The sequence below is a fragment of the Ictalurus furcatus genome, chromosome 25, assembly GCF_023375685.1.
Source record: "Ictalurus furcatus strain D&B chromosome 25, Billie_1.0, whole genome shotgun sequence".
NCBI lineage: Eukaryota > Metazoa > Chordata > Actinopteri > Siluriformes > Ictaluridae > Ictalurus > Ictalurus furcatus.
In genome coordinates this window covers 9,697,120-9,719,877 of record NC_071279.1, presented here as the reverse complement: position 1 = coordinate 9,719,877, position 22,758 = coordinate 9,697,120, and the positions used below count along the sequence as shown (strand labels likewise).

The following is a 22,758-nucleotide window of genomic DNA, read 5'->3' as shown; positions in this document are numbered from 1 at the left end:
AAAATATACCATTATTTAAAGCTCAATAGCATTTGAAGGGAATGATGTACAGTCACACAACCAACTGTAAAGTGTTCATCGATGTGTCAGGTATGACGCAGACCTTTTAGATTTTTGAAATTCATATCTAATTTATATATGAATATAAAAAATCTAAGAGGTGTGCATTATAGCTGACACCTAGATGAACACTTTACAGTGGGTTATATGACTGTAAGTCATTCCCTTCAAATGCTATTGAAGTTAGAAACGTGTTTAACAATGTCGTATGTAACTTTAGAGACGGTCCCTTAATTTCCGCATATCCGCGAATATTGAACGTTCAACGTCACACCGACTTTATTCCAGTAAGAATTTGTTCCTATCCGGAAATAACCCAGCTGACTGAATTCATTTAATACTAGGGTAATGAGTTCATCAGATCTTACAGATAAGGACAAGCTTTATGGAGGGAGCTTAAACGCCAAATCACGCTCCATAAAAATTGTTGAGCTGTGTTGAAAAACATATGGATCCGTATTACACCATATGGTTCATTTATTTTTATTTGATTTGATTGTCAGGTTTGTTTTTCATAACCGCTGCGGTTTCATTTTCACAAAGTGTGGGCACCACTAGATGGTGGCACTTGGCTGTCATGTTGGAAACTTCCTGCCACACACACACACACACACACACACACACACACACACACACACACACACAGGTCCTCTAGGCATTGTTGACAACTTAGCTGATTGTACTGCATCCAAAAATCATGTTTTTTGTGTGTGTTATCCAAGTAACTATGCTTGATATGAATCCATGCATTGCTTTCTGCACGGGGTTTCCTTGCCATGAACTTTTACTATTTTTTTTTCTTCTAGCAGTGGTTACCACATACACTATATGGCCAAAGGTTTGTTGCCACCTGACCATCACATCCATATGTGTTTTATATACTTCCCCTTTCCTGTTATAATAAGCTGCTCTCTTCTGGGAAGGCTTTCCACTAGATTTTGGGGCGTGGCTGTGGGGATTTGTGTTCATTCAGATACAGGAGCATTAGTGAGGTCAGGCACTGTTGTAGGGTGAGGAGGTCTGGGGTGCAGTCAGTGTTCCAGTTCATTCCAAAGGTGTTCAGTGGGGTTGAAGTCAGGGCTGTGTGCAGGACACTTTAGTTCTTCCTCTCTAATCTTGGCAAACCATGTCTTCATGGAGCTGGCTTTGTGCACAGGGGCATTGTCATGCTGGAACAGGTTTGAGCCTCTTAGTTCTAGTGAAGGGAAAATTCAATGCTACAGCATGCAAAGACATACTATACAACTGTGTCTTCAACTTTGTGACAAAAGTTTGAGGAAGAACCGCATATGGGTGTGATGGTCAGGTGTGCACATAGTTTTGGCCTTATAGTGTATATAGTAACCTGGTATCAGGCTTTTACAATTTCTTCATTTAAAATTAAAGAAATTAATCTTTTGGCATAACACAATTTAGACAGCTGCTTGATTATAGTTCTGGTTGTCTCTCGCCAGACTCACATGAGCAACCTCCTGGTGTATGCGCAAATACATTTTGCGCAAAGTTAATTTGGTAGAAATGAACACAAATTGTTCTCTGAAATGCTTTTGTTAGGGTGACCATTCATCCTCTTTTTCGGAGATTAAAAAAGCGCCCGGCCGGGATTTCTAAATTTGAGAAAATGTCCGGGATTAGGCTTTAGTTTCATTATGATGTGCTTATGGTCTAATACTGCATCATCCATCCATCCATCCATCCATCTTCTATACGCTTATCCTTCTTCAGGGTTACGGGGAACCTGGAGCCTATCCCAGGGAGCATCGGGCACAAGGCGGGGTACACCCGGGACAGGATGCCAATCCATCACAGGGCACATTCACATACACATTCCCACACCCATTCATACACTATGGACACTTTGGACATGTCAGTCAGCCTACCATGCATGTCTTTGGACTGGGGAGGAAACTGGAGTACCCGGCAGAAACCCCCGCAGCACAGGGAGAACATGCAAACTCCGTACACACATGGCCATACTGCATCATGTGTGTGCATATTTGCATTGCTTTAACCCCTCTCTGTAATTCCCACCTTCTCGCATACCAATTGGTCGATTATAAAAGGCTTGCAGCATCTATTGGCCAAATTCCTGCCTCTCAACCATTAGCCTACTCTCAGTGAACACGTGAAGGCGCAGCACTGTTGTGTACAGCATTTAACAGTTGCTTGTCAAAAGCGGCAAATGACAGCTGTCCTGAGTCGAAACAATGCCCCTGGCCATATAAGGTCATTTTTCATTTCATGTTTTCACATTGCTTCGTATTACATGGTCATTCAAATGTGTAAATGATGGCAGAAGGTCCACTCGTAGCATCTGATATTTAATTTTATTCCATGGACACTCAAAAGAATGTAGGAAAAAATGTCAAACATGGGCAAAGTGAAACCAATTTTATTTATATATGTTTATGTGATGCTAATAGTGTCTCTTTTCAAGTGTATTAAAGTCTGCATTCATAGTAACGATGTTTTGAATGCTATTAATACACCCTAAAAAAAAATTTTTTTTTTAAAGTCCTCTTTTTGGAAAACCAGAATATGGTCACCCTAGCTTTTGTGATGTAATGTTACCTGCATCAGGGACAGTGATCTTTCTTTTATTTATTTATTTTATGAAAACAAATCCAAACATTGAACCTGTTTTTAACCTCTGAAATAAGCTCTAAATAAAAGCATTTTGGATCATATTGCTTTTCTCTTGATTTTATTTACTTATGTGACACTGAAATAATCCAAAAAATAATCAGATTACATTACATTCATATTGTGATACTTGGATTATGTTACTGATAACATTGTAACTGTAACAGAATACATTTTTAAAGTTACCCTCCCAACCCTGCCCGGTATATGCATTACAATATATTCCATCATAACAGTCAACGAAAATTAAGTCCTTTTTTTATTTTGTTTTAAATGCCATACATATATACTGTATTTTTAGAGAATTCTCCCAGTCTTCATATGTCTGGCTTTATGTTCTTTTCATACCAATGTCCCCGCACTAAACCATAATGAATGACAGTCAGATAACGTGTACACGTTATTTACCAGATATTTTATTTATAATACATGTTATGTCATGTTATATATTTAAGAACATTCCTTCATGTCAGGCTGAACTCTGAAACACAATAAACTCATGCTTACGTGATTTCTACCTTTAATATTTTTACCTCAGCATTACTTTTATTATGAAGTAAAGAAAAAAACACTCGTATCCCAAACCATCCTCTATTCCCTATATATACGCACTAAATAGGGTACGTAGTAACCTTACATACACCCTATGTGGAACACTGTGTAGGCAACGTTGATGTATTTGGAATGCGGCCCGTCCTCTGCTTGTCGCCTGAGAGCCGCAGTGCCCGATGGGAGTTAAATTGATTAGGAGGCGACTGACTGTTAGGATACAACATGGCCGCCGCGGTGGGCTGTCAGTAGGGGAGTTGTTTTTAAACTCGGAAGCAGTTGGTTTACTTCGATTAAAGGCAGAGAACAGAGTCCGCGCTCGGGTCTTGCCATGGCTCGGTGTGCCCAGTCCGTGCAGGAGTTCATCCAGGACTCGTTCGTGCCTATGGTGGCGGTGCTGTGCAGTGACGACGCCGAGAGACTGAGCCGCAAAAACAGCCTGAGTTTCCCCGAGCTGCTGCGGCCTTTCTGCCGACTGACCTCGGAAGGTACGAGCTAACGTTACCTCCTAGTGCTTTTGCAGACACACATAGCATCAGCAGGATTTTGTTTGTTTGTTTATTTGTTTGTTGTCCGTGTAAGCACACTTGGCTAGCGTTAGCGCTGTGCTCACTCGGGCAGGTGACAGGAACCGGAGAGAGGGCTACTGTTTGTCCGTAACCGCTCACTGCTGGACTATCTAGTGTGTCAGTGTACAGGAGCGAGCCTGCTTCTAGCGCGCTGAGTGGGAGGCCGGGATGATGTGTACTACTCGGTTTGGGACACAGCCTAGTCCTGAGCGGCCCTCAGTCTGAGACACATGATCGGTTTTGCCGGTTACCCGAGGAGCCGAGCGATATCCGATATCCTTAACTAACTTCTTTAATTTCGGTTTCTTTTTCAGGACTTTAATCAGCCCGAATATTAGCCATGTTAGCTAGCCATGTTAGAACGGCTAAGCTAGCTAATAGGCTGGCTACAGCGTCTTTACCTAATATAAACAGATGAGTAAATCAGTGACTGTATCTGTGTGTGAATTCATACCAGTATCTCTATCCGAATTTAAACAAGAAATGGGCGTGGCCTAAACCCGGACGTGTTTTGTTTTAAATGAAATGTGAGCCCTAGCACTACACCCACAGCAATAGACCCTTTTCACATGACGTCACGCAACTTCTGTTATGACTCGAAGCAGTGTATGGTTACTTCCGCTGGCATAGTGGAACGCTATGGAGTTGACCCAGTCTCTTCTACATCTGCCACAAATGCGTTCTGATTAGTGGTTCTCAACCTGGGTGCCGTATAGAAATTGTACAACTTTGTTTTTTTTTTTTTTAATAAATTGTACCTCTATGTAAGATGGGATTGTGAAAGTTTACACTATGATGTACATGAAAATGAGACATATTAATAAATGAAATCAATTATACAGAGCACACTAAGACACACACCAAACAGAGTATATCTGTTGATATACTAGTGTACAGTATTGTTAGCGACACGCTGATAAAACCTAAGACTATTAAAAATGGAAAAGTTTTTAGATGGAGGACGTAGTCTGTTATCTGAGAAAGTTAATACAGAAATTAAAAGTTAATACAAAAAACGTCAAAAGGGATGCACCCTACACAAAGAGGGCCTCACGCTGAAAAAGTTTAAGAACCACTGGTTTAGATGATGTACAGTGACTTGCAGACAAATTGTTCACTTACAACACGTTCTAAACTTGATTAATGATAGAAATTCTTCATTGAGCAGTACCTGTTTGATTATGAAGGGAAGTGTTTTTGTACTGGCCAGACCAGCTAACGTAGCGAAGGATAACAGTAGTTGTTGGCTTTCTCTTCTACAAATAGAAAGTCTTTAAGTCCTTATTTTTGACTAATTTGCTGTAATACAGACTACAAATTCTTGTTGTTATCATGTGTCCGTGTTACTGATGTTAGCTATAGATTGTGTATTGTTAGATAAAACTCAGTAATGTATTCATGGTTAATTTTGTTCTCTTTCACCAAAACATTGCATTGGAATACAGTTTCGAATGTAGTTGTCGATGAGCTGACAATCAGTATGTTCACATGGACAACAACATTAACCTGATTAAGACAATACTCTGATTAAGAAACTAGCATGTAAACAGAGATTATTGATTACCTTAATCCGGTTAAAGTCATACTCGAAGTAAACACAAATGGAATTAAGACATGTGGAGTATTCCTGTTTTAGTCACATTATCGACGTGCGTTACAGACATGTAAACACCTTAATCACACTATTAACATGTTGAAGTTTTCACCGCATTGTGCGACAGGACACGTACGCACACAGCAGTGCTCAACCGTTTGACGGCAAACAAGAGAGCACTGCTGCGTCCGAAACCGCGTACTTGCATACTATATAATTGGAGTAATACATGTATTTCAGCTACTATATAGTAGGTAAGTACGCGGTTTGGGACGCAGCCCACGGCTTCAAGCAGTCGTCTATTTGCACGTACAGCATGACAAATAATTAACTGCACTCGAAGCTTTTGTAAAATTAAAACTGAAACACCTAAAACTGTATACGGTGCCATAACGAAGACAAACTGTATGTCGATACGTGAAATTCTGGAGGGGACGGCGTGGCGTGGGGACGTAATGATGTGCGCCGTTAATCGATCCATGTTCTATAACATATAAAATGGGAACATGAAAGGAATATTCTAAAAGTGACTCATGTAAACACCTTAATCACAATATTGAGTGCTTCTTGTATACTTTGCCGTTATTGTTTTATTGTATTTTTAAAAATGTTGCTGGTTGGCCTCAAAGTGAGATAAGCATGTCTTATCTACTCCAGTGTCTCTTTGACCGCATGGATGGAGCGTGATCATATGACAACGTGACACAAACATTTGGGCTTGTAGAAAATACAGCCTGCTAGAAATTATATTTTATTGCTCTCCAGGTGCAAGATTTATCTTGTTTATATTTATCTTATTTATATTTAGGAGTCGTGTATAAAATTATATAATATATATAATTACATAGACATCCCCCTGATAAACTAATCCCATCCGAATAGGGCTGAATTTAACCCAGTACGACCCTGAGCAGAGTTACCATGGCTGAATGAATGAACTTTGTAAAAATGCATCATACATCGTCTCATGTTACAGTTATGAATGTGCTCTTTGTTCTGCGAGTGTCATATTTAGCATCTTGCTGCGTGAAAGTACTTCTTTTGTTGTTGTTGTGTCCCTTGTTGCGCACTCGAGTCTCTACCGCATTGTGAAACGTTCTGGCAAGTTTTCTAAAAATAAGAAACGGTGCCCATCCTATTCACACCATATCTGCTCATGGGTTGTAATGTAATTTATTCATATTTGGTTTCATCATTAACAGGGGCTCATCCCAGATTTCAGTTTACCAATGTCCTGTATTTATTGCTAGTGAGAAGCTACAGGTGTGGAGTGTTTGAGAGTGACATCTGGATGACAGACATCTAATTTAATAAATAAATAATTCAATAAACCTCATTTATGCATCTTGCGCATTCAGTTCACTATTTATTTAATTGAGCAACACCAGCACTATCGAAACTGTAACAAAAGCTAGGGTAACTCCCCAAAACATTACGTCAGAACACATCCTTGTGCTCATCTCTCTGATACATCATGTGAACCATCATTGCATCTGTGCAAACATCTGGATCAGAATAGGAACAGCTTCAAAAAAAGTACCATACACCCAACACATGGAACATATAACATGACGGAAATTAAACAGTGGAGCATTTATCTACTTATTTATTACTCATTATACATGTATCTACTTTTTTGCTGCTTTATAATTATACATTTGTCCACTTTTTTATTATTACTTATTATTGTACATTATCCATTTATTACTGAAATGTTAAAAGGCTAGCAAGGTCATTTGCCCATAATTCTGATACTTAAAATATTCTGTCATCATCTTTCATGAATTAATGCTAGGCCTGCCCCAGATTCTGAACAAAGTTTATCATGTATTGATTGGAGGTTACTAAATGAAATCATATCGTATCATAGTAGGTTCTGTAGTATCATCAAATGTCTAATCGTTGCCTTAACAATTGAAATTGTATGTGTATGTGTGGAGGCCTGAGGTTTAATCCTTAATAAATTCAAATTAGGAATCCGTTTCTTGAAGCAGATTAATGAACATAATGCAGGTGTTTTTTTTGTTTTTTTTTATACGACAAAGCATACTTGGGATTCACTGATGCTGCATTTAAACAACACTGTAAAAAGTTCCCTGGTACTAATCAGCTGTTTCCAGACCGAGCTTGTAACTATTAAAGAAATACTGACCATACCCTGAACATACAGTATATGGACACCTTGGACACGTGACCATCACTCCTATATGTGGTTCTTCCCCAAACCTTTGCCACAACATTGGAAGCTCACATTTGTATAGGATGTCTCTGTATGCTGTAGCGTTACAATTTCCCTTCACTGGAACTAAGAGGCTCAAACCTGTTCCAGCATGACAATGCTCCTGTGCACAAAGTGAGCTCCATGAGGACATGATTTGAGAAGATTGTAGTAGAAGAACTTGAGTGTCCTGCACAGAGCCCTGAACTCAACCCTACTGAACACCTTTATGATGAACTGGAACACCGACTAGATCCCAGACCTCCTCACCCTACATCAATGCCTGACCTCATTAATGCTCCTGTAGTTGAATGAACACAAATCCCCACAGCCATGCTCCAAAATCTAGTGGAAAGCCTTCCCAGAAGAGAGGAGGTTATTATAACAGCAGAGGGAGACTAAATCTGGACTAAGATGTTTAGCAAGCACATATGGGTGTGATGGTCTTGTGTCTCACTCATGCACAAGAGTTTTCTGCTCTGAGTGCATGTAAACTCTATGATGTAATGAATTTCCTGGTTTAGGGAGACATCAATATCGCACAAACCTAGTGTTGCTTTTCCTTCTGCTTCCAAACAGCATGAATTGAACTGGGCATGGATAATGCAGGAATGGTTTTTACCAGAGCTCACTGTAGCATCGTTAGAAACTGTACTTGCTGTGAGCAGCCGGTTCCCCCTCCATCACAGAGGAGCTCCATAAGGGTAAAATCCGGAGATTGTGCAGGCCAGTGGAGCAATATAATCTCGCCATCCCCATTCTGTTATGATGCGTGCTCTGTGACATGCTGCATTACGATGCTGGAAGTGTCAACCCGAGTGTGAATAAATCATTGACGCCACATTGACCACACCAACGTGTACTGTTCACACCACACGGGATGGTTGGGTGGTTGGCACGCCAACCTGTTGGCAGAATTTGGCCCATAATACTTTACATTTGTTGCTTCAGATCCTTGTCTCATGTTCATCTTCCACTAGATTAAGGAGTAAACTTCAAATCAGCCTACATGTGACTTGGAATTCATACTGATCATGACACGTCTAAGTGGTGTAACTGACGTTTTGTCTAACCCAACCCGAATGGACTCTGATACTGGAGTGACAGAACATATCCTATCTCTCAGTAAAACTAATGCAGCTCACTTAAAATATGACATAAGACCATTTTATTCTGGTGTGAGTATTGTTACTGTAAAATAGGACTAGGCAATATGACGATTGTATAGGATGTCTTTGTAGCATTACAATTTCTTTCTTTCCAGAAGATTCTTGCTTTCTTTAACTTCTTTCTTTCTTTGTGTATTTTTCAAGTACCAAGTACAGACACTGCATCCAGTTGAATTGATGTGAAATAAATATGTATATGTATGTATGTATGTATGTATGTATATTTTAATAACTGTAAAATGTATTTGAAAATTAAAAAAACATTTATGATGATAAATATATCAAACACATTCTTTACAGTTGTATTTTTCAATGCAACACTGTTTTTCTGGAAATTTATCAAATCTATAGTCCCCTCCAAAGTATAGAAAGGCAAGGCTTATTCCTTTGTTTTTGCTATACACTGAGGACAATTGGGTTTGAGATCGAAATATGAATATTTACGTCTAGACGTGTCAAACAACTTGGAACATGGCACCTTTTTTTGAACCCACCCATTATTCAAGTAATCAAAAATATTGCAACATGTGACTGATGAGTGTTTCTTGTTACCCAGGTGTTCCCTGTTAAATTGTTTGTTTGTTTTTTTTTTCTTTCAATTTCAACAATTAATAGCCCTGAATGTCTGCTGTGTCTTTTGCCTGTGAAGACTGCATTTGTTTATATGTTTAAGGATAAACAAACATGAAGACCAGAGATCTGTCTGAAAAGCAAGCCATTTTGAAGCTGAGTAAAGAGGGAAAATCAACCAGAGGCATTGCACAAACAGTTGGCATAGCCAATACAACAATTTTTAATGTTCTGAAAAAGGAAAAACACACTTGTGTATGAACAACCAGACATGGAGCAGGTCGGCCAAGGAAGACCGGATTGGAATTGACAAAGAAATACAGAGATGAGCCACAAATGTTCTGGAACCAAGATTAATTTCTACCAAAATGATTGAAAGGCCAAAGTGTCAAAGGATCTGCTCATGATCCAAAACATTCAAGAGGTACTGTCATAGCTCGGGCTTGTATGGCTGCTTCTGGAAATCTCATTGATATAAATCATGATGGGAGCAGCAGAATGAATTCAGAAGTCCACAGAAACAATCTGGCTGCCAGTTTACAGAGAAGTGCATCCAATCTAATTGGAAGGAATTTCATCATGCAGCAAGACAATGACCCAAAACACACTCCCAACACGACTAAGGACTTTATGAGGGTGAAAAAGGTGAAGGTTTTAGATTGGCCAAGTGAATCATCAGACTTTAACTCAGTTGAGCAGCATTTCACCTCCTGAAGAGGAGACTGAAGGGAGACACTCCCTGAACAAACAACTGAAAGAAGCTGCAGTACACACCAGGAAAAGCATCACAAAAGGACAATGCACCAGTCGATGTTGTCAGTGGGTCACTGGTTTGCTGCAGTTATTGCAAGCAAGGGATATGCAACCAAATTTTAAGTGTTCTTTACTTTAAGACTGTTTGTTCTTATGCTTCTGCTCACGAAAATGTCGAGTGTAAAGTAAAAACAAAAATGATTGGCCTTGTTGTTCCAATACTTTTGGAGGAGATTTTGTTTGTTCGAAAAACACTTCATAAATGAATTTGCCTTGAGACTCTAATGAACAGCAGTGCTTCTTTCAAATCTGATCACTTGAAGTGTGTGTGTTGAATGTAATTACATTTAGATTTATTTAGAAATGTTTTGGACAGTTGAATGAATAGAAAGCGCACTTCAGTCTTCATTTAGAAGCTATGCTGACAACAACCTTCTTACACTAGAGTATCTGTGATGTGGTTCACTGCTCTTTGTGTGTCTGTGTGCTATTGGCCTAAAGATACATTTTGCCCTGTTCAGGTGTTCAGTTTGTCATGGTAAACATAATTGTATATATATTTTCCCCCCCTGTGATGAGTGTTTACTATTATCGAACACAAAGTCTCATCTATTTGTCACTTCATTAATAATAGAGAAATCTCACTGTTCTACGGTATCATCATCCTGCAGGTCACCTGCGTGACCCCAATAACCAGATCGTGGTGGTGAAGGGGCTGAGGATCAGCGTGACCGGAGTGAACACTCGGCCAGCACACCCCACCGAGCTGCATGGACTCCTGAGCCAGTCCGTGTCAGCCTGTCAGCCTCCCGAAGGACTCGCTGCTAATGTCATCACTGCTGGAGACTACGACCTCAACATCAGCGGTGAGTCACTCTGAGAGAAAGAGTGGCGAGAGAGAAACGAGGGAAGGATGAGGAGAAAGAGACAGGCAACCAGATGTGAGGCAGAGATGTGGGAAACAAGGAAAGGGTGGACCAGGGGAGACCGTAAAAGAGTGGAAGAGAGAAATGGGTAGAGAGGGAGAGCTGGAGAGGCAGGGAAAGATGTGAAGAGAGATGTGAGAGTGGGACATTGAAAGAGGTGGGGATAGAGAAGGGTAGACAGGGAAGAAGGAGATGGGGAAGGAACGAGGAAGAGAGAGACAGGGGAAAAGATGGGACGTGAGGGAGAGAGATGGTGAGAGAAATGAGAGATGTGGAGAAAATGGTTATAAACAGGGAACAAGATGGTGATGGATGGAAAGATGGAATTAGAGCCAGGAAAAGAGATTGTGATTGAGGGGTAGATTAAGGGAAAGACATATAGAGGAAGAGATAAACAAGGTAAAGCTGGGAATAGAGAGTGAGAGAGATGGGGAGAGAAAAGGGAGAGATGGAATTAAAGACAGTAAAAAAGATGGCAATAGATAGATACATAGAGGGAGAGAAACAGGGAAAGAGCGAAGAGGATAGTGTAGGAAAGCAAACTAGAGAGTGACAAGGAAGGGGAAATGGGGTATGTAAGAGGAAGAGAGAGAACAAGGAGGAAATGGAGAAAGTGGAGGGTGTCTGAACAAATGGTGGTGTGAAACAGACAAAAAGAAAGACAGCTGTCTAAGGAGAGATGGAGAAACAGAAGGAAATGAGGAAACAAAGACAAGAGAAGAGACTGCTGCTGTCTTGTAGTTCTTTAAAAAAAAAATCTGGCGTGTGTATGTGGACTAACTATGTGCTGATATTTCTGTGTTAAGCCATAATGTGTGTGACGATAATGACACCTGCTGTGGCGTGTCCCCAAAACTTCATTCCTCCCTACACATTTCAGCCTCCGCATTCTCCAGTCCCCCAACGGACCTCCACTTCACTTATTAACGGGATCCTGATTAATAGATGGGAAGCTCGTCACAAAGTATTCGAGTCCATTAGAGTTACTCCGTGAGCTCATAGTCGTGGATGTCAGTGAGTTCATGTATATGGAAATTAGCATCCATGTGCAAGCAAGTACACTGTGGTAGTTCATTTCAGTCATAGCCTTTTCAGTGGGACAGGTAGGGACAGGCGTAGCAGCACAGCTTCGTATAAGCTACATCGCCAAAACATTGTGGACACCTGGCTGTAACACTCATGTGATTGTTGAACATCCGATTCTAGGTTTATTCCTCCTTTACTGTTATAATAAGATCCTCTCTTCTGGGAAGGCTTTCCACTAGATTTTGGGGTGTGGCTGTGGGGATTTGTGTTCATTCAGATACAGGAGCATTAGTGAAATCAGGGACTGATGTAGGGTGAGGAGGTCTGGGGTGAAGTCGGTGTTCCAGTTCATCCCAAAGGTGGGGTTGAGGTCAGGGCTCTGTGCAGGACACTCGAGTTCTTCCACTCCAACCTCAGCAAACCATGTCTTCATGGAGTAATTACAGGCGTAATTACCCACTGTTTTCTCACCAAACTCCAAGGTCGGCCGATAATTTTAGTTCTGTCCAGATACACATGCGTGTCTGTGACTTGCTGTGTGGGTGTCCCTCACACTGGAATGAAAAAGATATTTGACTGCTTCTACTTGCTGTATTTATTCTTGCACATCAGTGACCCTCCCCCAAATATTAAACACTGTTCATTTGAGAAATTTCCCTCTTTTCCCCCTCGCTTTTAAATCGCTTGTGAATACCTGTGCGGCTGTACACGTTTTACTTTCGCTTTCGAATCAGCAGCAGTTGCTTGAATGGTGGGTTCGTTATCGTTCTTAATAAAAAACACAGCAACAAAACAGTACAGTGACAAACTTGCTTATATTAGACAGAACTTTTGAAACCAAATTTTCCACCATCGTGTTGTCAGTCAGCTCGCCTCACTCTCGACTTCATTGAACTAAATGATTTCTATTACTATAAAAAGTGAAACGACAGTGAGGACGGTGCCGTGGTAGGCAAGTGATGTAATCGGTGTGCAACACCAACACCGACTATCACAGCAAGCCTAGCACCAATAAATAGAGAGGTCTGAAAGAGTGCAAAAAATACATAATAAAGTTCACTGTTACTAAAGTGTTAAAAGCTTTGATGAGGTAAACAGATTATGTGACTGAGTTTGTCTCAATTTCTTAGCACCAAGCAGCTTAAACCGCATATCAGACATTTATGTAGCGCATCTAATTTGTGCAATAATGGGTGTTCTATTAAATAAAGTTTATTAATTAAAGCAAAGCAAGTATACTTTACCTGTGCACACAGTTGTTGACTCATCTCTCCTCAGATACAGCGCTGCAATGGCGGTCCTGCACTCAGTTCTCAAAACACCCACAAGATGGCGCCATTTATTGGCGGATCCGATATTACAAAACAGATAACCGATTATGGAAACATGCTTAAATATCGGGGGAAACTATCTGTAAAACCAATTATGTCAATCCCTAATGTAAAGCTAGCTCCTGCAGGCTGATTAAAGGAGCCATTATACTTGCAGCTACAGGTATAAAGCGTTACTTAATATTGACATACTGTACACACAATATCTTTCAGTGTTCTATAAATAATGTTGTATTGTTGCCAGTTTCTTTAATATATATAATGTTAAAAGCTGCTCAGTTTATACTGTAAATGATTTAATTGTTTATATTCAAACTGCAAATCATTTCCAGTTATTAATTTATCAGCACGTATCATCAGATATTTAAGGAACTGACCGCGTGAACATCTACAAACATCCGAAATCGTATAAAATACAAGCCAACGGAAACTCACTCGTCCTGTGGTCATTTTATCGCTGTCCGCATGTGAGAGTTTTATCACTGAAGACACGAGTAAAAAAAAAAATTATTATAGTGGCTGTCTGCCTGATAAACAATCAAATTAGAGCTATAGAGAGAGATACCAAATTGGGGGGGCAAAACCATTTCTAAATGTCAATGAGAGCTTTTTGTTCTATTCTCATTGTTCTGCATACTCCTCTGCTGAGGAGAAACAACAAATAAAAGCACCAGTTGTCCACACTAGTGATTTTGTCATTCCCCGTTGCTTCTTGGACAGGTGATAGTCACCTGGACTTTAATAGTTAAAACACACCAAATAACCTGTATGCCTAAAAACCTTTTTATTCTGAACTGGCTGTTTTAAATCGGTGTGTGTTTCAGTTTTATCTAACTCAACCCTCTGGCTCTCTGACCCTTTCTCCCCCTCCTAGACCGCTCGGTCAAAGCTAGCGTTCCCTGGTACTCTGACTGGAGAGAAACGCTCAACCAGCTCAGCTCCTCCAAATACTATACAGGTACTTGCTACAGTCTGCTCCGGGGAGAAAAGGGGGAGTTGAATTTAGCTTTAATCACCCACTCCTCATCTCTTCCCCTTTCTTCCTGTAGCAAATCTGTAGCTAACTCTGCTTTTTTTTTTTTTGCTTTTTTTTTCTCCTAGTTCTATCTCTTCTCACCTCGTCTCAAGGTGTTGGTGGCGACCTTAATATGTATTGTAAATATACAGAGGCAAATGACTCATTGTGTGGGTGAAACCGTAATGTGTTTATTAAATAGAGGGCAAATATTGCGAAACAGCTTTAATAGTCTCAATTGATGACACGGTCAGATTTTTGGCCATTGTGAAAGCCGCACAGATTTTCAGGTTGTGTACTAGCTCACTTTAGATGGGAGGAAAATCGATTTGCAAAGCCTTGAACCCATGAGTCATTTCACTCGCTCTCAAACCCGCCTCTGTTCCCTAGCCCTTTCTCTTTCTAGATGTCTCGGTGCTTTAGATCCTGCTTCTGTCTTTGAGACTTTTTTGTTTTTTAAATCACAGACAGAACACATCTGACCGCTCTCTCTTTGTCCTGGTAGGAATGTATCAATTCTACTGTCCATTTTTACAAACCAGGAAAAGCCATATGCTGACGTTTAATAGGGTGCATCGGAGGAATTTTTAGATATTTACAGGGAGCGAATCAGATGTGTTCAAAATGTGATCACATGTTCTTCTATGTAATTGCTCCCCCCCCCCCCCCCCCCCCCCCGGTGAAATGATTATTGCTCTGTTTCTGTAATTGACTTTGCTACAATCACTTGTCTGTTATCTTGATTATTATTCATTTATTCATTTTCTTCACCATTATCTTGCTCCTCTCGTCTTGTTCGAGTACTCCGAACTCAATTTTTGTCAGTGAGCTTTGCATAAATTTTTGCAGAAAACCATGCCAACTGATTCAGACCTCTTTGAGGCATAGCAGAGCTCATTTAATCAGTCCAGCAAGTCAGTCTCATTATTCAGCAGATATGCAACTCTCATTTGTTTTTTATTATTATTATTATTATTATTATTATTATTATTTTGATTGACATTTTCTAGTTAAGTTTGAATTTAAATCTACAGATACAGGTCTGTTGTATTTATAAAGCTCATTATGTCCTCTGGTTTCTTTCTCCTTCCTCAAAATAACTGAAATCTGTGATCTTGTTCCTCTTTCATTAATGATATTCTCTCCTCCTGTGTCCACTGTTCACCCGTGCAGGAGGCTTCACTTCTGCTCTGTTATGCAAAAAAACATTAAGATTGTGTCTGTGTGTGTTTTAGCAACAACGCCATGGTTTGAAGCATACAGAGAGAGTTTTCTACAGTCCATGCCTGCGTCGGATCACGAGTTCCTCAACCACTATGTGGCCTGTATCCTTTATTAGTTTCTCTGTCTCACTCTCTATATATCTCTGACCTGTTTTCTTTTCCGTTGGCTTGCTTTTTCTCACGCCATCCATCACTTTTTTTTTTAATCTTCCCTGCTCTTTCTTGCTTTGGCTCGCTCCCATTCCTTGAGTGTGTGTGTCTGTTCCTTCACTCCAGCACGTGTAGGTATGTTGGTGGTATCGTCTCATGAAACCGTGCCCACCGAGCAGTTTCAGAAGCTCTCTCATGAGCAGCACAGGATCCAGCACAGTGGAGAGTACACCTACCCCAAATGGTTTATCCCCAACACCCTCAAATACTACGTCCTGCTTCACGACATCAGTGATGGGGACGAAAAAAGGTTTGGCTCTCACGCACCTGTCTACACAAAAATAATCCATTTCACATCAGGCCGTATCTCACCACCCTGTGTGGTATTTCCGAATGTTATTCCTTACTTTAATGAGCTTAAACATCTCCTGCACAGGGCAGACTCCATATATGAGGACATGAAGCAGAGGTACGGTACTCAGTGCTGTTACCTGTTGAAGATCAACTCTGGAACTGGTGCTGCTGGGCCAGATGAGCAAATGCCAGATCCCTGGAGTCAGTATTTACAGAAGAACCACATCTACAGCTCTGTGAGTCCACCAGCAACCTTTTGACATTGACACGCATTCCTTAGGCTTAAAGGAATATTCCAGTGCTTTTCAACATAAATTGTATCTACCACATCAGTAGCATTTGGTGAATTGCTACAAACAAGAATGTCATCAACATTTTGCCCTTTACTGAGAAAAATAACTGGAAACCTGTTTACATTCAGCTCACTTTTAGTGGAAGTCTAAGGGTTGCTGAACTCCATAAGCACACTTTTACAACAAATGGGACACATTTCGAAGTTCACAATCATAAAAGGTCTAGGGATAGACATGAGAGAAACTCCTACCATAGATGCACTGTTATATAATCCAACCATAGGAATACGGTAAAAAGGAATTCTAGTTACTCATCCTTTCTCTAAGGGTTTGTGGTATCCATGCGCAATCCAATCCACCCGTGTTGCCACCACAAAGTCTGATTTCTACAGAGTTAGAGCTTACTTTAACAATACTTTTGACTGGATAATTTCTAAGCTTTCTACAGAGCAGTCAGAATCAACATTCCAGCAAAGTAGTGATGCCATATGCTGCAGTATTTACAATAACTGCTGCTTTTATACTGCTATTTTTCCCTTTCTTCTTTTCTGTTGTGACATGTTAAACAACAGAAAATTGAACCAGCATGTTTGGTTCTCACTGCTACACTCACTTGTGTTTGTAATAGCCTGGTAGCTTCCCGCCCAAGCAGATCCGCTCTCCCGAAACGATGGAAAGATTTAGCACCCCCAGCCAGATGACCTGTGCCTGTGAGTTAGGCCCACTGAGATGTTGTGCAGATGGAGTACTGCGATCTAGCAGTCCAGGAACCACTCCTGATTACGCGCTCCTATTATATGGGCTGTGTATGCCCATATAAGCTGCTCCATGAGCTTGCTTTGCATGTGTTCGTGGCCAGATGAGACTGGGGTTGACCTGGGATTTTACCTTAAGGTCATATAACCAAGTTTTGTGAACAGTTGATCTTCTATCATTCTATGGTACTATTTAGACTGCATGTCCAGGGCTGTGGTAGCACAGTGGTTAAGATATTGGTCTACTGAGAAGGAGGTCATGAGATTAAATCCCAGCAGTACCAAGCTGCCACTGCTGGGCCATTGAGCAAGACCCTTAACCCTCAACTGCTCAGTTGTTTAAATGAGAAGTCACTCTAGATAAGGGTGTCTGACAAATGCAGTAAATGTAAGGGCTCCTTTGCTTAACCACAGACAGGCTTACTGGGTGATGGACATCACCACCCAGTCCCTACAATATTTTGCCACTTTGAGCACACTGTCTTCCTATTGTGCAATTCATTGAGGCATGCTTTTTTCCCAAAGTCTGTGCTGCTGCTACTTTGGCATTACTGTACACATTCTCCAGTTTCTACATGGCTAATTTCACCCTCCTACTGCGGTGAACGCGGCACCATGTCTGAACACCATTCCCATGACTCCTGAGATTTATTGGGTTCCTCTTGATCCTGTTATCCATACGATTCTCACTGCCCCTGGTGGTGAGGAGTGGTGTTATAGTAAGCTAGTTATGTATGTAACTGTGGTTCAGTGCATCGTACTTCACTTTGTGGCATTGTTGGAGAAGGTATCCAGGTAATTCAGGGTTATCCAGGGTTCATAGAACTAACTATGGGTAACTAGGGTTTCCCATAAATGTTTATTGACCGCCTCAACAACTGCTCTTAGACGTCCCTCAAAAGTGTTTCGAGTAATCTGGTGTTCTGTCGTAAATACAGGTAAATTCCTGTCATCGGTAACCAGAGATTAGGATGAAATTAGTTTTGCTGGAATTTTCCTCTAACCCAGTTTCAGACTTGCTTGCTACAGCTTTTTGTGTATGTTTAAGTCGTCCTGTGTGTAAATGATACAGGAGCAATACGAAGAAGTTGTGGTGAATAATGTTGGGGAGAACAACATTAACTCTGAAGTGGATGGACTTGACACTTCAGGTGATTTAGCATGGAACACCATTGTGGTTTTTTTTTAAAACCCATTTTTAATTGAGAAAATGTTTCTTTAATATTCTTTTGATGTTCTCCTCACCTTTACAGATGCACTCAGCAACACCCATCCATTGAAACTGGACCAGACAACTGACCCAGGTTATCCTTCCAACCTTCGCGAGGCTGTGAACAGTGTGGACCTGGATCTGTCGAGGTCACAGAAACAGACCCCCACAACATCACAGGCTCATGGTGCCTGCCTAACCCTCAACGACCATGACCGCATCCGCCAGTTCATCCAGGAGTTCACCTTCAGAGGACTGTTGCCACACATCGAGAAAAACATCCGCCAGCTCAATGACCAGGTGTTCTCTCTTATACACATGCACACATACCAACAAAAGCAACAATTTTCATTCATTAACCCTCTCTCTCTCTCTCTCTCTCTCTCTCTCTCTCTCTCTCTCTCTCTCACACACACTGTAGTTGGTGTCAAGGAAAGGGTTAAGTAGGTCTCTGTTCTCAGCTACAAAGAAGTGGTTTGGGGGTGGCAAGGTTCCAGAGAAGAGCATCGCTGAACTAAAAAATACTACAGGACTGCTGTGAGTGTGCAGATATTATGCATTCGCTTGTTTTTAAGAAATGCCCATCTGACCTTTTGACCTTTTTGTGACCTCAGATACCCCCCAGAAGCCCCTGAGCTGCAAATTAGAAAGATGGCTGACCTGTGCTTTCTGGTTCAACACTATGAGTTGGCCTACAACTGCTACCACACCGCCAAGAAGGACTTCCTCTCTGACCAGGCCATGCTGTATGCTGCTGGAGCACTGGTTAGACACACACACACACACACACACACACACACACACACACACACACACACACACACACACGCACGCACATGCACGCACATGCACAGTATATACATGGCTATCTCTGATGCTCTAGCATGTTATAAACCTTTTGTGTGTGTGTGTGTGTGTGTGTGTGTGTGTGTGTGTGTGTAGGAGATGGCTGCGGTATCTGCGTTTCTACAGAGTGGAGCCCCCAGGCCGTACCCTGCCCACTACATGGAGACAGCCATCCAAACTTATCGAGATGTCTGCAAGTATGACGTGCATACGTTTTTTTCTTTTCTTCTTTTTTTTTTTTAAATCAAATTTAAATTCAAAATTGCCATTTTTATGCATGAACAGTCCGTTTAGTAGCAGGTAGCAACAGCAGGCTCGTGTCATCTTTAGCCTGTTGTTTGTGATGTTATTTTAACTACAGAACATCATGTTGCATAGGTAAGAGGTGAATGATCAACTATTTATTTAAATATGATCTATTTAGTTGTAATAACATACAAGTCCGTACAGGATTTCGCGGATTATTTATTTTTTTTGTGATTGTTGCTTCCAAAATTGCTCGATTTGGTTGCGGCTGAGGTTTTTTTTGGGTGGTGTTTTTGCGGAAAACTACTTGAATTGTGGAAATTGCAATCCCAGGAAATTGTTTTGCATGGTCTTTCGCACTATATTGGAAAATGAGACATTTTTAGTTGTAAACATGTTCAACACACGTGAATCGAAGAGGGCTTTAGCTGAATGTGCGTTGTGATGACGTCACATGACTCTTCTTGGCCCGAATCTGCGCAAAATTTGCAGTCGTTGTGATATTCAGAGGAGCTTGCCATTTTTCAAAGAGTTTGCTTGGTTTTGCGTTCATTTCTGCGATCGCAAAATTGCGAAATACTGGAGGGACTGTTTTATAAAGTCAGATTTGGTGTTACATGTTCATAACATGTAACAAGGAAGTGATGGTGTCGTCATCTGGGATATTTATGACCTTGCATTTTGACATTTCCAGCATGGAGAAATAATGTTGGTTTTAGCAGCTCAGAGTTTTGGAGAATCGTGTGAAAAGAAATCCTGAATTAATTGAATTAGGTTTCAATTTGAGTTATTGAGAATGGAGGCAAGCTTAAGATTCTGTCTGTATTGGAGTCTGTTAAACTCTGTAAAGATGAACAGTCATTTGAATATAATAACTTAATAGATTTTTTTAGAAGTAGACTTTATAATCTGTCTGTAGTTTTACACCTTGTGTATGTCTTACAGAAACATGGTCCTGGCTGAGCGCTGTGCTCTGTTGAGTGCTGAGGTGCTGAAGAGTCAGGCCAAATACTCCGAAGCTGCAGCTCTCCTCATCAAGATGACCAATGAGGTGAGATTTTTTTTGTGAAGGTGTAAATATATGTGCATTTGCTAATTACTGAATTCATGCTCAATTAATTCCCAAGTTGTTGTTTTTTTTATTATTTTTTATATAAATGTGTTGTCTGTGATAGGATTCTGATCTGCGGAGTGCGCTCTTATTGGAGCAGGCAGCTCACTGCTTCATTAATATGCGCAGCCCCATGGTGAGGAAGTTTGCCTTCCACATGATCCTGTCAGGTCACCGTTTCAGCAAAGCCGGACAGGTGAGGCCAAGCCGTCTATTCTGAGCACCACTTCAGCTCATAGCTGAACGTCCATCTGGGCCAAACCAAAAGCCGCTGTCCGCTTTAAGGTGGTTTTAGGCTGGTGATAAAATTCCATCGTTCTGCTTCTAGAGCAGGAGACATTTCAAGTGTAGATAGACACATTCTCCAGCACTTGAAAATGGTGCCTGACTGGAACCAAGAACCATCAGTTTCAGGAGTTTGAGTGTAGTGTAAGTTTGTTACCATCACTAAGGAAATCTATGAAATTAAATGTTGTAGCCTTACCTAGTCCGAGGAGCGAACAACACTTATTCTGGTGATTGCTGTAAACTAAATAAGCGCTAGACAGAAAATTGCAATCCAAAAGTCTTTTAATCTGGTACATGCTCAGAATCAGTAGGTAGAATCAGTACAAAGATGTTCAAATTGATTCAGTTTCTTTAACATAGCGCTTCTAACAAAGGACATCGCCGCATAGCAGCTTTTACAGATATCCGGATATCCCAAACGAGCAAGCCGGAGGTGATGGTGGTAAACGGAAAACTCCCTGAGACGACACGAGAACGAAAGATCTTCAGTATAAGCATTAGGGTCATCGTTGATTTCCTTCGAGTTTTAGCTTTACGTCTGTAATATCCAGGTGATGTACTGGAACAGGTGTGTTGTCTTGCGTGAAATCACTGACTGATAATATCTTCGTGCTGTGTCTAGACACAGAGGGTAAAATGTAAGCCTTGTAATGTTTGTCAGATTCTAATGCAGGTTGTTTTAGGAAATTAGTACGTTTTACATAATGATTCTGTTCTCTAGACCTCTGTGTCAGTAAAAAATGGTGCGAGTACTGATTTTTATATCTGTCTGTACTGACATGGCTTTCTTTACATATTCCTTGTGTTTTTTTGTAGAAAACACAGAAAAAGTTTTGGGAATTCATCATTTTCCACCTCATATGTGTTATTCTTATCTTGCTCTCTCGGTTTACAGAAGAGACATGCGTTGCGGTGTTACTGTCAGGCCATGCAGGTGTATAAAGGGAAGGGCTGGACTCTTGCTGAAGATCACATCAACTTCACCATCGGCCGACAGTCCTTCACTCTGCGCCAGCCTGAGAACGCTATAGCCGCCTTCCGGCACATTCTCATCGGCGACAGCAAACAGTCCGCCTCTCAGCAGAGCGCCTTCTTCAGGGAATATCTCTATGTGTACAGGGTAAGAGGTTAATGTCTGTTACATACCAGATGAAAGAAGGTGTATAGGTAATGCCAGTGTCGTGTTTGGTTAGAAAAATGCATCATGTATTATGGCTGCTTGCAAATCTGCAATTTTGGAGAAAATCTGGGATTTATAGGAAAAGGAGAGCCAGAAGGAGAGCCATGTGTTTTGAATACTGGATATATTGAGAATTTAGATTCTACCTGAATTTACTTAAGAGTTCATTCAGCCAGCAGTGGATGATGGAAGTGAGGGTCAGTGTTTTAAACCTCTCTCCATGGGTGCCAAGTTAAACTTATGGCAGGAAGTAAGGAAGTACATCTTTTACACAAATCCCAAAGAGTTATGAACTCTGAATGGAAAACACAGCTCTGTTTTGTACCACGACAGACTGCAGAGATGGAAACTCGAGTCTGTGACTTGGACTCGAGTCGCACTGAAGTCGCAAAAAAAAGACTTGCGACTTGACTTGGACTCGTAAATAACTGATTCGAGACTTGACTTGGACTTGAAGACAGAGACTCTTAAAAAACACTTTGGTTTGGCATTCCTGGTTACGTTCTCTCTCTACTACCCCACATGACCGCGTCCAACACCACATTCCTCATTCATTCATTCATTCATTCATTCCCTATCAGTATGTGCTGCAGCAGCAAATATTGCAACACTTCATCTTTAAACACACCGAGCCAGTGTTATTATATACATGCGTGACTCATCTGAAGGAGCATATTCA

General features: G+C 40.9%; 1 protein-coding gene across 4 annotated transcripts in view; it reads left to right on the top strand.

Annotated features, from left to right (window-relative positions):
- The first annotated feature begins 3,380 nt into the window (after positions 1 to 3,380).
- Positions 3,381 to 22,758, top strand: part of trappc8 (trafficking protein particle complex subunit 8) — a 33,777-nt gene continuing 14,399 nt past the window's right edge. For 2 of the 4 annotated variants that reach the window (XM_053614019.1, XM_053614018.1), the window contains exons 1-14: positions 3,382 to 3,740; positions 10,797 to 10,991; positions 14,283 to 14,366; positions 15,659 to 15,748; positions 15,932 to 16,106; positions 16,233 to 16,386; positions 18,271 to 18,349; positions 18,452 to 18,708; positions 18,830 to 18,945; positions 19,023 to 19,173; positions 19,351 to 19,451; positions 20,446 to 20,551; positions 20,676 to 20,807; positions 21,795 to 22,019. In XM_053614019.1, the coding sequence (XP_053469994.1) occupies positions 3,584 to 3,740; positions 10,797 to 10,991; positions 14,283 to 14,366; positions 15,659 to 15,748; positions 15,932 to 16,106; positions 16,233 to 16,386; positions 18,271 to 18,349; positions 18,452 to 18,708; positions 18,830 to 18,945; positions 19,023 to 19,173; positions 19,351 to 19,451; positions 20,446 to 20,551; positions 20,676 to 20,807; positions 21,795 to 22,019 (2,022 nt within the window). In that variant the 5' untranslated portion in view covers positions 3,382 to 3,583. Of the gene's footprint in view, positions 3,741 to 10,796; positions 10,992 to 14,282; positions 14,367 to 15,658; positions 15,749 to 15,931; positions 16,107 to 16,232; positions 16,387 to 18,270; positions 18,350 to 18,451; positions 18,709 to 18,829; positions 18,946 to 19,022; positions 19,174 to 19,350; positions 19,452 to 20,445; positions 20,552 to 20,675; positions 20,808 to 21,794; positions 22,020 to 22,758 lie in introns of all 4 variants that reach the window. The other 2 variants (XM_053614021.1, XM_053614020.1) reach the window with 2 other exon arrangements.